At 38.6% G+C, this 16436-nt stretch overlaps 2 protein-coding genes across 7 annotated transcripts in view; one reads left to right on the plus strand and one right to left on the minus strand.

Moving 5' to 3' along the window:
• LOC108709068 (interleukin-5 receptor subunit alpha) overlaps positions 1–16436 on the plus strand; it is a 137689-nt gene that overhangs the window by 72191 nt on the left and 49062 nt on the right. The window lies entirely within an intron of this gene.
• The window catches only part of LOC108709067 (granulocyte-macrophage colony-stimulating factor receptor subunit alpha), a 42907-nt gene that overhangs the window by 14103 nt on the left and 12368 nt on the right, over positions 1–16436 (minus strand). For 3 of the 6 annotated variants that reach the window (XM_041583305.1, XM_018248697.2, XM_041583302.1), the window contains exons 2-4: positions 12287–12327; positions 5791–5914; positions 4142–4299 (exon numbers count right to left, since the gene is read on the minus strand). In XM_041583305.1, coding sequence (XP_041439239.1) covers positions 4142–4299; positions 5791–5890 — 258 coding nt within the window. In that variant the 5' untranslated portion in view covers positions 5891–5914; positions 12287–12327. Of the gene's footprint in view, positions 1–4141; positions 4300–5790; positions 5915–10874; positions 11622–12286; positions 12328–16436 lie in introns of those variants that run through there. The other 3 variants (XM_041583304.1, XM_041583303.1, XM_018248696.2) reach the window with 2 other exon arrangements.

Consider the following 16436-nt stretch of genomic DNA (forward strand, 5'->3'; position numbering starts at 1 on the left):
CCTCCATTAATCTTATGTCAGTGACAACATATCCTGTATGCTGATGAGATGAAGCTACATCCTCCTCAATCTTATGTCAGTGACATCATATCCTGTATGCTGATAAGATGAAGTTACATCCTCCTCAATCTTATGTCAGTGACATCATATCCTGTATGCTGATAAGATGAAGCTACATCCTCCTCAATCTTATGTCAGTGACATCATATACTGTATGCCAAAAAGCCATAAAAGTTCTAAAAAAAACGCCCGAGTTTCCTTTGCCACCTTAGACCTGGTGAACTAATAAGATGAAGCTACATCCTCCCTTAATCTTATGTCAGTGACATCATATCTTGTATGCTGATAAAATGAAGCTACATCCTCCATTAATCTTATGTCAGTGACATCATATCCTGTATGCTGATGAGATGAAGCTACATCCGCCTCAATCTTATATCAGTGACATCATATCCTGTATGCCAAAAAGCCATAAAAGTTCTAAAAAAAACGCCTGAGTTTCCTTTGCCACCTTAGACCTGGTGAACTAATAAGATGAAGCTACATCCTCCCTTAATCTTATGTCAGTGACATCATATCCTGTATGCTGATAAAATGAAGCTACATCCTCCATTAATCTTATGTCAGTGACATCATATCCTGTATGCTGATGAGATGAAGCTACATCCTCCTCAATCTTATATCAGTGACATCATATCCTGTATGCCAAAAAGCCATAAAAGTTCTAAAAAAATCCAAAAACGCTGGTGTTTTTTCATATTTTAAAGTGGTATTGCCTTCAAAAGTCCTAACTATTAAGGATTTTTGTGTTAACATTAACATTTATTTTCTCAACCATTCAGGTGCATGCCACCTTTGTTTTGGGGTGGGCTCATGTCTAGGGGATTAGAGGATCTCCTTTGTCTTCCTTGGTTATGTGAAATAATAAGTGGCCACTTCAAGCATTTGCACCAACATCTATAATAAAAATGTATATATGACCTATATGTACCCGCCCTATTCAAATTGACCTAAGCGTAAGAGGACTAATGAAGTTTCGCTAGGCAGAATTGAACGCTAATGAAAGTTCGCTATGAAATGCTAGCACTGGCGTATTAATGGTATCGAAACTTCGCCCCTTAATGAATTTGTCCAAATATCTCTGTTATGAGACCAATTTCCACAGACTGTACAGGATAGAATAGCTGCTTCTTTGGATGGGTAGATTGAAAAGCCAAATTGGTTATCCTGGATTCCTATCATTTTTTGGAGGCAATCAGGGTTGGCCGAATGCTGAGGGTGCCCAAGGCTCTGATTACAGACACCCTTATGCCAATAGTTGTTGGAAAGTTAACTAAATCTTGGAAAGACTTATCTCATGATGCCTTAGTTTCTGACCAAACTCAAGTGCACGTGGGATGTACACCTACCTGTGCAGTGAGTGGAATCACTATGCCCTGGAGCTCCATTACATATTCAAAGGGACAAATATCTCCAAACAAATCTAGTTTGAGCTTTTGCTACTTGGGTTTAGTGAGTCTTTGGGAGAGCAGCAGTGTGGCAAGTAGAACGTGAATCAGTTTCATGATGAATGTTGGCCGACTCATGTTGGCCACTGAGATGTGACCTGTTGGGAAACTTGATAACTCACCAGGAGATATAAAACTGAAAGAAACTTGCTCAGCCCAGGCGATGCCTGAGTATTCCAGCTCTGGGGATTATTGCTGGAGCAGTAAAAACATTTCTTCATAACTTGTCATATTCCATTGCTTTTTCTTTTGTCATTTTAGCAAATTGGTCACCAACTCTGCTTTCTACTTGTTGTTACCTTGTTAGGCTGGAATGGCAATTAGCCTCTTAGGGATATTGTTTGCCTTCAAATGTGTAGGTTGAATTTACTGTATTACCAGTGCTGCTGCAGACTGCCAATTCTTCTTACAGCTAAATGTATCTAATATAAACTTAATCCATTAAAGGGGAACTAAAATCTAAAAAAAGAATATGGCTAGACATTTTTGCCCATATGTTTTGGATATTTGTACCAGCCTTACTGCATCAGCTTCTATGACAGATGTTGCTGTTTTGATTATTTATGACAGTCCCTAAACGTAGCCTCCTAACAGCAGCCCAGAGCACACTGAGCACGAGTTACAAGATGGCGGCCCCCTGTAGCCAACATTGAAAGCATAAATCATTTGTTTAGTTAGGCGTCTCAACCCCTAGGCTCATGCGGTAAGTTCAGGATGGTTATGTTTATGTTCGGTATACAAAATACAGTATTTCTGGAAATATTCAGTTCTAGATTTCAGTTTCCCTTTACAGGTATAAAAATCATGCATACATTTAAAATCAATAAACTTGCATTTATTTACATTGAATCGCATCTGCCACTGATTCTGCTGATCTGTCGAATGCTTCGTGACTAATTTACAGATTATTTAATTCTGTTTTAGCAAATACTGTACATGGTCATATTAACAGCCCCTCTGGCCTTTGCCAGAAAACCCAGATTGCCAGTTTGGGCCTAAAGCTGGACTGCAAGATGAATTCAAGGGACGCTGACACTTACTAATATTCTGGGGATGACACAGAGTCAAAACAGGCTCCATTTTTGGTGCAACAAAACTCACTAGGGGGCTGACAGATTTTCCCTTTGGATGCAATGAGCGAATATACTTCCTAAAGTACGGCCTATTGTGGTTAACAAGGTTTCATAACACCAATGAACTGGTACTTGGCATATTAACAAGTATGAATTAAGAGGATGGTTAGGGGGAGTTTTATTGAAGAATGTTCGTCTCAGTAGAACTTCCCCTACAGTAAATGTCTCCTGTTTATCTTCTCATAGTATTATTCTACTGCACTTGTGTCAATGCCCAATCCCAAACAACTATAAGTTAAGTCAGAGCAGTTTTCTTTGAAAAGCACCACTGGCTCAGGTGAAAACTTTGCATTTTATTTCACAGGTGTGCAGGACCGCCATCAGAAATCGCAGGGCCCCATACGAAAAAATTTCCTGGGCCCCCTGGGCTGCACCCACCGCAAGCCCCACCTACAGGTCTGCCCTCCCCACCCCACAGGTCCTCCTCCAACGACACAGTAAAAAAACAAAAAAAATATTGGTGGCTAGGGTTCCCACATGTTAATAAAAAATAAAAAGATATTAGTGGTCAGGGCCCCCCATAAAAAAACATTTGTGGCCAGGGCCCCCCATTAAAAAATATTGGTGGCTAGGACCCCACATGAGAAAAAAAATTGGTGGCCAGGCCCCCCCCCCACATTATGCGAAAACTGGTGGCCAGGGCCCCTTAAACGTCCATGCCTTCCCGAAGTCAGTAGCTCTCAGAAAGATGGGGGTCCGGCTAATCAAGTAAGTGTTGCGTGGCAGGGCCCCCCTTACCCTCGGGGCCTCCTACAACTCTTCCCCCCTGTCCCCCCCTGATGGCTGCCCTGCAGGTGTGTACTCTCATCCTTTAAACTTTGTTTGAACCAATTAGTATGTTCTGGCAGTATTGAGGGGCTTTAATTAGGGATGCACTGAATCGGCCGAACCCCCGAATCCTTTGTGAAAGATTTGGCCGAATACTGAACCGAATCTGAATCCTAATTTGCATTTGCAAATAAGGGGGTAGTAAGGGGAAAAAATTTTTACTTCCTTGATTTGTGACAAAAAGTCATGCAATTTCACTCCCAGTCCCTAATTTGCATATGCGAATTAGGATTCAGATTCGGTTAGGTCGGGCAGAAGGATTCGGCCAAATCCGAATCCTGCTAAAAAAAGGCAGAATCCTGGCAGAATCCCGAACCGAATCCTGGATTCGGTTCATCCCTAGTTTTAATTGATGCAGGTTTATATAAGATGGGAATTATCAGGCCCAGATTTGTGGAAAGGCCACCTAGGCCCGGGCCTAGGGCGGCAGGATTTAAGGGGGGCGGCATGCTGCCCAACTACACCCACATTGGTTCAAAAATACTGGGGATACGCTGGAGATACAATCATTTTCAATCCCCATTGCTCCAGTCCAGATGATGAAAATTTGCCCGAATAAAGGGAAGGGGCGACAAACGGCAGTGGGCCATGGGCACGCACTATGTAAATCCGGCCCTGGGAATTATTAGATACATTGAGTATGAGAAGATTTCCGCTGTATATTAAACTTACGTTCAAGGACATCGGGAAACTTCGACTTTCTTTATTTTTTAACTGAGCATAATAATTCTTCTTCTTCATCTCCTCTGTAATATTGCAGTTCCAGGCAATGCTGAGAGAAGATGCTTTTACGGTCACATTTTTAATTTCCACCTGCAAGGGGGAGTTTTCTTAAAAAGAAAACAAAATGTCAGATTTATTGGGCAGAAGCAAGTTGTGCAGATGATGCATCTACTTTCAAAAAGTAAACAGACAAAAAGTTATATACAAGAAAATGGATTTATACTCTTAGAACCGGCTGAGAACTACTTAAATATTTGTATCAAGATGTGTATGAATAAAAAGGCAATGTTTATCAGACAACCGTGCCAGGGAATCACAATACAAATAAAAAAACTTAAAACCAATTAGAGTTGTTTAGTAAAAGAAGGGGCCCCTCCTATTTTAGTTATAGCACTCTATAGAGCTGAATTCAAGTAATGCGCATATCAACATGTGCTATAATGCAGAACAAATTATAATAAAGGAACATGACATTGTCAATTGAGTTGTCAAAATTAGTGATGGGCGAATTTGCACCATTTCACTTCGCCGAAAAGGTGTTTTTCTGACGCCGGTGGCCGTTTTTGATGCCGGCGGCCGTTTTTTTGACGACGGAGAAAATTCGCGAATTCGCAGCGTTTCGCAAATTTATTCTCCGGCGGCGAATCGGGCAAATTCTCCGCAAATTCGTGCCTGCCGAATAAATTCGCCCATCACTAGTCAAAATTTCAACATATGTATCCGTAGGACATGGGAGATAACTAGTAGGCCCCATATACAGGGGGTAGAAGTCAAGGCCCTGGTGGATGTGAGCAGAGAACTTGGGGGGCAGTGCCAGACTGGGATGATTGGGGTCACCAGAAAACATTAGGCTGAGGACCCACTTTCCAAACTGTTATTCCGCCTCTCCTCACTCAAACTCTTTATTCTCCTAGTCTTTATATCTACTTACTCTATTCCTCCATTATTGAGCCCCTTCCTAGTCTTTTATCTCTACAAACTATACAATATTATTCCATTATTTAGCCTCCTTTTCCCATAAATAAATAGTGAATGACCATGAAATTAGCCAAATGGTTGGAAGCAAAAAGCCCATTGACGCCTGTGCCCAACGGGGTTTCTCCTGGTATCCCTGTAGACCAGTCCGTCACAGCTTGGGGGGCACAGTCCCATCGGGCCCCAGTCTGACGCAGCAGAAACCAGTTCCGCTAGATACCTACACGGTGCAAAGTGCAAAAAACATGGAGTATTGCAGATTGTTGCTCTTTGCTTTGCACATAGTAAATAACACCCTTTCTATCTGTTTATTTAAGCACCGAATTTCCTGTTTAGAAACTTCCTTCACCTGCAAATAGAAAGATCAAACCCCTTGTGCAATGATGATGTATAATATACAGTTGTAACAACTACCTATGTGTATGTGTCTGCCCAGTCTACTATCTACACGAAATTGAAAGTAAAATCTTCAACACACCATCCATATAATTTTTGCTAAACTATCATATTCCTCTATCAAATGATCTGGATAATTACCTAATCAAAGGCTTGCCCATAGACTTGCATTGTATTATATAAGTGGTTAGAAAAGAATTAGCGAATGAGCAGCCATGAGTACTTACCTTCTGCAGAGCTTGCTCTAATGTATTGTAGCGTTCCCAAAATGAAGAGCTTGCAGAAAGTTAGCAATGTCCAAGCCATTGCAAATAGTAATCTAATCATTTACATTCTTAAGGCACAAAAAACCTGAATGAGAAGAAAATAAGAATATTATGGCATTTTTGTATTAAATGTTACAATTATTCAGTTCAGCCCAACTTGTTCCTTCTAGTGAAGTGGTGACCAAAGTAAATATTGTTACTTCCTGACCGGTGATTGATAATGTTGGGTTGTGAGAGGTGTAAAATGGTTCCTCAAGGCTCTGTCGATTACTATTCTCCCTCTATAATTCCTCCCTCGGCAAATGAATCAACTCGTATGGTTCCACTACCACCTCTATGCTGACGATACTCAGATCTATCTCTCATCTCCTGATCTCAACCCAGAACTCCTAACTCGCGTCTCCTCCTGCCTGTCCGCTATCTCTACCTGGATGTCACAACACTACCTTAAATTAAACTTCTCTAAAACTGAAATGGTTCTCTTTCCTCCAACTAACACCAGTATCATCCCGGAAGTATCCATCATAGTTAACAATTCCACTATCACCCCCTCTCCCTAGGCCCGGTGCCTTGGGGTTATCCTAGATTCTGCCCTGTCATTCACTCCTCATATCCAGTCACTTATTAAATCATGTCACTTCCACCTAAGGAACATATCCAAAATACCATCATTTATCACCCAAGATGCTGCCAAAATTCTTATTCACTCTCTCGTCATATCACGTCTAGACTACTGTAACTCTCTTTTAATTGGCCTCCCCCTCCAGAGACTGTCAGCTCTCCAGTCCATAATGAACACTGCTGCGAGGCTTATACACCTCAGCAACCGCTCCTCCTCTGCCTCGCCATTCTGTCAATCCCTGCACTGGCTTCCGTTACCTTTCAGAATCAAATTCAAATTAATGACACTGACTTTCAAAGCACTTCATAACTCTGCCCCACCCTACATCTCTGAACTCATCTCTATATACTCACCCAACCGCTTACTAGGTGTTACTTTTTATTCCTCATCTTTCTATTCAGTCCTCTCCTATTCATATTCCAGTCTCTTATTCAAATCAGTTACTAGGGGGATTTGGACTCTAGCAACCAGATGGCTGAAACTGCAAACTGGAGAGCTGCTGAATAAAAAGCTAAATAAGTCAAAAACCTCACTCTCTACATAATACTAACAGTTAATTTAAGGGTGAACAACCCCTTAGCCTTCTGATGTGTATACATAATCTTCTTTAGATGCCTAATATAATCTACTCTGTCATTGATTTAAAACAACAATGACTTTACGTTCTTCTATTAGCTGCCACTGTTTTTAAGCAAGTGATGATGATAAGAAATGTCGAGGTCTCTTTTATGTGAAACAGAATGATGATACACAGTAAGTTGTGAATATAAATTGATTATTCTGAGAGCAAATAGTGTGAGTGTATATTGGGCACAGGAGAAGTAACACCAGCAGTTTCCTTTGCCTCATTTATACTCCGGGCTGTATAACATGGCTGTTGTATGTACACGTGTGGCACAAAGTGCGACTGGTTAAAAGTTTTTGTGCCGCTTTCTATTCTTCAAATGTTGGAAGTTCTGACCAGGGCCTGTTGTGAATTTCAGCATTTTGCCAAGATCTGCTCCAGGGCCGCCATCAGGGGGGCACACACCTCCCAACATTTTAGAAATAAAAAGAGGGACAAAAAAGATGTCGTGCGTAGCCAGCAAAAAATGTTGGACCACGCCCAGTTTTGTGGCCACACCCCCTAATTACCATGTTCATTTTACAAAAGAAAGTTTGAACAATATGTCTGTGTTTTTTTTTCAGTTATTACAGTTTTGCTAATGAAGGTGAATTGCCCTTTAAACTGTGAGTCTAACGTCTCCCCAGGGACCTGTTATCTTATATTGTTACAATTACTTATTTGCTTATCTCGATATTGTTACAAAAGTATCTTATCTGCAGCTCTGGCTGTTCTGGGCTCTCTGCCAAAAGCCAATTAAGTTAGAAACTTTGTTTATTTTTCTGACTGTTCAGTGCAGAGAAAAACGGGACTTTCCAGTACAAACGAGGGACTGTGGGTTGAGTTGTGAAAAGAGGGAGTGTCCCTCTAAAGACGGGACAGTTGGGAGGAATGCAGGGGGTACACGTGTACTGGGCCCGGGGCTAAAGTGGGGCCTGGCTGTGTTGAAGACGCTAAACTGCACTGAAAATGGTACATGGAGGAGAAGTGTAAAATGAGGGATTATCTGCAAGTCCTACAATCAGCAAACTCAATTTCAAACTGTGACACAATATACTACTAGAGTTTTCATAAACAGTATGAAATTGGCAGACGATCCCTAACTCTGTAATCTGGTCCTGCCCCATTGCTTTTCAGCCAATGACAGCTTCTCCCTTCCATACATCACTCAGCAGGCTCCGTCCCGCCCCTGCAAACACTCTGTTCCTGTTTGGGCTCCTTTCTCTATGGCAGAATGAGAGCTGAGTGACAGCCGACTGGAGCTTGGACACAAACAACACGAGAGACAGAGACAAAGCAGTGCTGTGTATCTTCTTATTTGCCTAGCTCTGACTCTGCAGTGTCATATTACATGTGATGATATTATATGTGATGATATCATATGTGAAAATATATGTGATGTTATATGTGATATTATATGTGATGTTATATGTGATGTTATATGTGATGTTATATGTGATATTATGTGATGTTATATGTGATGTTATATGTGATGTTATATGTGATGATATTATATGTGAAAATATATGTGATGTTATATGTGATGTTATATGTGATGTTATATGTGATGTTATATGTGATGTTATATGTGATGTTATATGTGATGTTATATGTGATGTTATATGTGATGTTATATGTGATGATATTATATGTGAAAATATATGTGATGTTATATGTGATGTTATATGTGATGTTATATGTGATGTTATATGTGATGTTATATGTGATGTTATATGTGATATTATGTGATGTTATATGTGATGTTATATGTGATGTTATATGTGATGTTATATGTGATGATATTATATGTGAAAATATATGTGATGTTATATGTGATGTTATATGTGATGTTATATGTGATGTTATATGTGATGTTATATGTGATATTATGTGATGTTATATGTGATGTTATATGTGATGTTATATGTGATGTTATATGTGATGATATTATATGTGAAAATATATGTGATGTTATATGTGATGTTATATGTGATGTTATATGTGATGTTATATGTGATGTTATATGTGATGTTATATGTGATATTATGTGATGTTATATGTGATGTTATATGTGATGTTATATGTGATGATATTATATGTGATGTTATATGTGATGATATTATATGTGATGTTATATGTGATGTTATATGTGATGTTATATGTGATGTTATATGTGATATTATATGTGATGTTATATGTGATGTTATATGTGATGATATTATATGTGATGTTATATGTGATGATATTATATGTGATGTTATATGTGATGTTATATGTGATATTATATATGATGTTATATGTGATGTTATATGTGATATTATATGTGATGTTATATGTGATGTTATATGTGATGTTATATGTGATGATATTATATGTGATGTTATATGTGATGTTATATGTGATGTTATATGTGATGTTATATGTGATGTTATATGTGATGATATTATATGTGAAAATATATGTGATGTTATATGTGATGTTATATGTGATGTTATATGTGATGTTATATGTGATGTTATATGTGATATTATGTGATGTTATATGTGATGTTATATGTGATGTTATATGTGATGTTATATGTGATGATATTATATGTGATGTTATATGTGATGTTATATGTGATGTTATATGTGATATTATATGTGATGTTATATGTGATGTTATATGTGATGTTATATGTGATGTTATATGTGATGTTATATGTGATGTTATATGTGATGTTATATGTGATGTTATATGTGATGTTATATGTGATGTATATGTGATTTGATATTTATATGTGAAAATATATGTGATGTTATATGTGATGTTATATGTGATGTTATATGTGATGTTATATGTGATGTTATATGTGATGTTATATGTGATGTTATATGTGATGATATTATATGTGAAAATATATGTGATGTTATATGTGATGTTATATGTGATGTTATATGTGATGTTATATGTGATGTTATATGTGATGTTATATGTGATGTTATATGTGATATTATATGTGATGTTATATGTGATGATATTATATGTGATGTTATATGTGATGATATTATATGTGATGTTATATGTGATGATATTATATGTGATGTTATATGTGATGTTATATGTGATGTTATATGTGATATTATATGTGATATTATATGTGATGTTATATGTGATGTTATATGTGATGATATTATATTATATGTAGCACACAGTTTGCCTGGTGCTATAAGGATCCTGTTATATACACAGTCTGCAATACCCACTTATACAATCATTCTTCTGCACTTATAGGGGGGCCCTGATCACCAATGTTTTTTAACATGCCCCTGGCATCAATCATTTTTTTTTTTAACTCATAGGGGGGCCCCTGACCACCATGATTTCTTTTAACTTGTAGGGGGGCCCTGACCACTAATGTTTTTCTGAAAACTTTTATGTGGACCCCTGCCAACAATTTTTTTGTTTTTGTTTTTTAAATGATGAGCACCAATGGCTTTTTATAACTTGTGAGTGAGGGGGGTTTCCCGTTTTTGGCGGTGGTGTTTTGGTGGACTTTTTCTTGTGGTGTGGGGTGGGCTGGGACCAGGGGGCCCACAAAATTTTGCCCCGGGATTTCTGATGGCGGCCCTCCGAGGTGACTATTAATATCGTTATACATTTTAAGTAGGGGGTACATTATCCACTATAATCTAAAGTTTCTGAGTTCAGTTTTTACTTCCTGAAGATTTCTGTGTTTGCTTTTTACATAATGACATAATGCTAAACTAGTCTATTCTGCTGGTGTCTCTCCTTGTTTAGTTTTATCTTTCCCTGCAGCGCTTCTAAGGGGCCGGGTACCTGTATTTACTCTTGTTTTCCTCACGTTCTTTTAAAGTCGCCCGCTCTGTGTGACGTCTTCCACTGCATCAGAGATGGCTGAAGGCAAGAGAAGGAGGGGGAGTTTGATAGTGGGAGGGGGTGGGAGTGGCAGAAGTAACAGTGTGAGGTGTGAGAGAGGCAGAAGGAGGGGCCCGGGGAGCACAAGAGGGAGACAGATGTAGATGAGCAAGTCTGAAGTTCAGGCCTGGACTGAGATTAAATAGGCCCTGGTGTTTCAGGCACACAGAGCCCCAAACAGCCTCCCACCAGCCCAATCTATAGTGACTTATAGCAGCCCCTCTGGCATTTGCCAGAACCCACAGATTGCCAGTCCGGGCCTGATGAAGTTTGTTAGCTGGAGGGTGGTACAGGCAGAAGTAACGATGGACTGAAGAGTGACAGGGTGTGGGAGGGGCACAGGGAGTGGTTGGAGGGGGAACAGAAGAGGGAGAGAGACGCTGAGGGAGGAAATGGCAGAGGGTGGGAGAGTGGAATATAAGTCAGTCAGACTGTAATAGAAGGGACGAGTGAGGACATCAAGGATATAATTTATAGTCTGGTCTCATAGGGAAATGATCAGACTGTAGATTATATATATACTGTATATTGATATAAACATTGGGACTGACCAGTGGTAACTATAGAGGAAAGCAGACCCCACTGTCACTGGAGGGGGGGGCTGGACTGTGGAGTCGGCTTGCTCTATAGTATTAAACCCCCCCGAAGAGCGGCACAAGGTAATGTGCACTGGGTTCCTCCAATTTTTTTCTGTGGGTGGGGCCCGGTGTTTTTGTTTCACCACTGGGACTGACTAATGACAAGGGGTTCAGTAGAACTTTGCACTAATCTGACTCATGATCACACATGTCACTGGCACAAAGGTTTATTGTGTGTAATTATTCAGCAGCAAATATTGTAAGAAATAAAAAAACAATTATCAAAGCACAATATTTTGTGTATTATTCCTCTGTTTATACCCAGAGGTGAGATTCTGAATTCCAGACAGACAGTAAATAGCAAAGTTGGCTCCTGCCTTCCTCTGGGACATATTCCAAGGCACATTATTTATCTGTTTATTTGTAAGGCAAAATGGTATTGTCTTAGCATTAGCACTGTTATTCTTGAATGGACAAATATTTAAACATAGAAATTAAACATCTACACCTCAGTAAATGCCTTGTGTTTATTTATGAGATTAGTCTTTACACATTGATTTATTGTCAATTTCTGCATAAACTGCTGCAAAATGTACACAAACATATCCTGGCTATTCCTCACGCGATATTATATGGATCACATTAGTTAGACTAACTAATACTAAAAGTTGGTTCAAGACCCTAAATAAGTTATAGCAGATCCTAACTATTAGTAAAATATAACATCTCTCTTACCTTGCCTGGGTTATGTTGTAGATAAGGCAAGATCAATATATCTGTAAAAAAAAAGACACATAACATGAAACTCCTACAATAAGGTGCAGATTTATCAAAGGTTGCGTTTTTTTTTAACTTCCATAACTTTGAAATACGAATAAAAAAAGACCAACTGATATGTATTAAAAAAATCAACGTTTTTTTTCCAGGTGAACAGTCTGTATTCTACTGTTCAAATCGAAGTAAAATCATATTCAATTAAATTTGATTCAAAGTATTTTTTTAAAAAAAACATAATTTTTCAAAGTCTACCAATTGATTCGAAATAGGTTCTAGGAGGCCCACCATAGGCTTTAACAGCAATTTGGCAGGTTTTAGATGGAGAATGGTCGAAGAGACACTACATGATGAATTTTGATATTCGAATTTTAGAATTTGGACTATTCCCTAGTCGAAGTACACAAAAATAGCTCAAATTCAAATTTTTTTACTTTAAATTTTCCATTCGACCCTTGATAAATCTGCCCCTAAATGTCATAAATAGCATTTCAGACTCCAAGAATTAAGGCTCTGTTGGATATAGAGTTTAACGTCTTTATCCACCTCCCTTAAGATTTTAATTTCATTTTGTGTTGCCCCCTTTTTGGGGTGCCAGCAATATGAAGTAGTGCTGCACAAACACACAATATACCACTGTATGGGTGAAATATTTATTGTAAAGATTGTTCCAGTCCAAGTTAACAGCTGGTTTATTTGTGCCACAAAACTGGAGACGTTTCAGGCTTAACCAACCCTTTATAAGGCTTCATTTTTGGGGTGCCAGTGTCATTTCCTAAAATGGTAATTTGTAGAGTTAGCGACTATCTCATATCACCAAGTACCTGAAAACTGAAGCACCAGGGTCAGAGCGGGCAGATGGGACACCATGAAAAAACATGGTGATACCCGGTCTGGCCTCAACTAAGACCAAAAGTTACCTGCAGGGGAGGGAGGGGTTGTGGCATCCTTGAAGGACCCCACAACTGTGCTTAGAGCCCGGAGTGGGGCAACTGAGGTGGAAGCCCCAGTGGGATCCAGATTCCCCCAGTCCAATGCTGACCAGTAGCCATATCCCTCTTGAATTCCTGTATGTCTCCTTCTATGTTATTTAATCCTTGTCGTAACACACCTGGTTATATGTCCTATATTTACCTTTTCACAAGGGCCTTAATAACGAAAGGACAGAAAAACGAATTTAAAACGATAAAGCCCCTTTCCATGCTGTAACTAGAAATCTTTATTTTGTCATTTTAGTAAGATGAGAGGGGGATGCTATGTTTCTGATGCCCTTCCCTAACTCTTTTTTCTAATCTCAATGAAGACCTGTTTGAGCACTTTAGACCAAAGTTGCACCATTTATTCAATGAAGATTGACCCTCTCCTCCCATGAATCTATAACCCCCATTGCTGGTGCTCCATGTCATTACTTTCTACAGCCAAGCAAATTATCTCCAAGTACCCCTAGGTCCTTCTCTATCAGCATTTGCCTAACGTAGACTCATTAAGGGTAGAATTAGCTTGCAGACCTTTAAATCCAAAATGCATAACATTGAAATAATTGACATTGAATCTCATCATTGGTTGCACCGATTGGAAGTTTTTCCGGATCCTGCTTAAAGGATGCCACATTCTGAAATGAAACGGCCTACATTATCTTGTGTCATCTACAAATGTTGATTTACGTTGATTACAATGACCACACAAGTCATTCATGAACAAAGTCAATAAAAAACCAAGAACCCTTCTCCAGGTAGAGAATGTCCTATTACCAACCATCATCATCATCATTTATTTATGTACATGATCCTTCAGCAAGTTTGCCATGCCTATACAAACAACATTACCAAGACCAACAGACCTTTATACAACACTGTATTAAAAGCTTTGGAAAAATCTAAATAGATCATATTTATTGGAACACCACTGTCCACGTTTTTATTATTAGTACTTGTAAAATTCCTACTAACTTCATCATAGAAAGCAATTACATTTGTTTGACATGGTATGTCCTCATGAAGCCATGTTAATTGCTACTTATAATGTATTTCTCCAGAGCATAATAAATGTGATCCCTGAACAAAATGCAAAGTACAATGTAAATTGCTCAGAACAAATCAAATTAGTGGGCCTATAATTGGCAGCATCACATTGTAATTAATTTTCCTTTTAAATAAATATTGGAACTACATCACATTTCCTCCAGTCCATAAGTATCATACCTGATGAATGTTACTCTGATAAAATGAGAGATAAAGTAGCCAGGCTAAAACTGAACTGAGCTCAATGGGAGTATTCCATCAGGCCCAGGTGCCTTTTTCACATTACCTTAACAATCTGTAACATAAATTTAGGGATGCACCGAATCCAGGATTCGGTTCGGGATTCTGCCTTTTTCAGCAGGATTCAGATTCCGCCGAATCCTTCTGCACGGGCAAACTGAATCTGAACCCTAATTTGCATATGCTAATTAGGGTTCGGATTCTGTTTGGTATTCGGCTGAATCGTTCACAAAGGATTCGGGGGTTCCGGTGAATCCAAAATAGTGGATTCAGTGCATCCCTACATGTATTTGTAAATGGTATAGACAAAATGACATAACAGTACTGTTGTTCCAGTCATTATAAAGTAAAATCCCCCATTATTAAGACTTGCCCAAAACCCCCTCAACCTCTTCCACTTTGCTTAAATGAGGGGGTCTCTAGCACACTCATACAATTAATTTGCCTGAAGCCTTATTATCTGTAAACAGTTCAGTCTGTAAACAGTTCAAAATGTAAGAAGCTCCTATTTCCTGTTACTTCTCTACACTGGGTTTCAAATCCTGCTTAAATAGGTTGTTCATCTTTAAATACTTTTTTCAGTTCCGTTGGTTTCAGACAGTTCACCAGAAAAAAAGACTTTCTCCAATTACTTTCTGTTTTCTATTTTTTACAGTTTTTTTAATATTGAAGTGTAAAGTTTAATTTTTCAACATCTAAAGCACCTCTGGGAGGGGGGGGTCGCCGACTCTTTATCTGTATTAAATTGATCCATTTAGTTGATCCATTTCAGGCAGCTGTTAGACTTGATCCAATAGTTGCACTTAAATTCCACAGATACTGCTGAGAAATGGATCAACTAATGGAGCAAATTGTAACAGTTCAGCACCTGAATGACTGAACTGTCAGACTCAAACACTAGAGACACCAACATTCAACTTGAAACTTACATTTTGAGGAGACAGTAAAAAAGAAAAGATAGAAAGCATTTGCATGAAGTCTTTGTTTATGGTGAACAATCTGTAACCAACTGAACAATACCCTCTCCTCTGTTTAGATTTCCTCTGTCCCTGATACAAGTTACAGCCTTAAGCTGGCCATAGATGTTGAGAATTTTAAAAGATCAGATCCTCATCGTGAGACCACGATCTTCTCAGAACGATCATACAAATTTACCATCAACTAAAAAGACCAATTTGCCAGGAAAACAAAGGGGAGCTGCTTGGCCCTGCAAACATAGATACATTGCACTGGGACCCACAAAGATTTTTTAACCTGGCCCATAAATTTCCTGACAGATGTCGGCCGAAAAATAGTAAGATGTACGATCGTTCATATCCCACTAACCGCACGATAATTTCGAAGGATTGGTCGGACTTCCCTAAAATTGGTCGTTCGGCAAGAAGAATCATCGCGTCTATGGGGAGCTTTAATTTTATATTTACTTCTATATTTACTTCTATATTTACTGCCCAGTCATTTGACTGTGTATCAGTAATTATATAATGTTTCTTATTCAGTGCTGTTACTTTCAGTTCCCACTTTTTACCAGCCAAGCCTATCACATTTGCATACATATATTTATTACTAGTACCAGCTAGTGACCTGTATATATATACTACTTATAAACCTATTTGTCATTTACCATACCCAATTCAAATATCCTCCTAAATTTTCTCCTATTATGCTCAGATTCTTATGTAACTTACCCTCCATAGAATTATTCACTGCTCACTCATTGCCATGACATAATATTTCTCATCCAGTGCCTTTACTTCTGTATATTTATCAGCAAATGTCCTTGTGTTCATACACATACAGTACATTTATACTGGTACCAGCTTGCAACATACGTTACTGTATTTAAATAT

The sequence above is a fragment of the Xenopus laevis genome, chromosome 2S (genome assembly GCF_017654675.1).
Source record: "Xenopus laevis strain J_2021 chromosome 2S, Xenopus_laevis_v10.1, whole genome shotgun sequence".
NCBI classification, from domain to species: Eukaryota; Metazoa; Chordata; class Amphibia; order Anura; family Pipidae; genus Xenopus; species Xenopus laevis.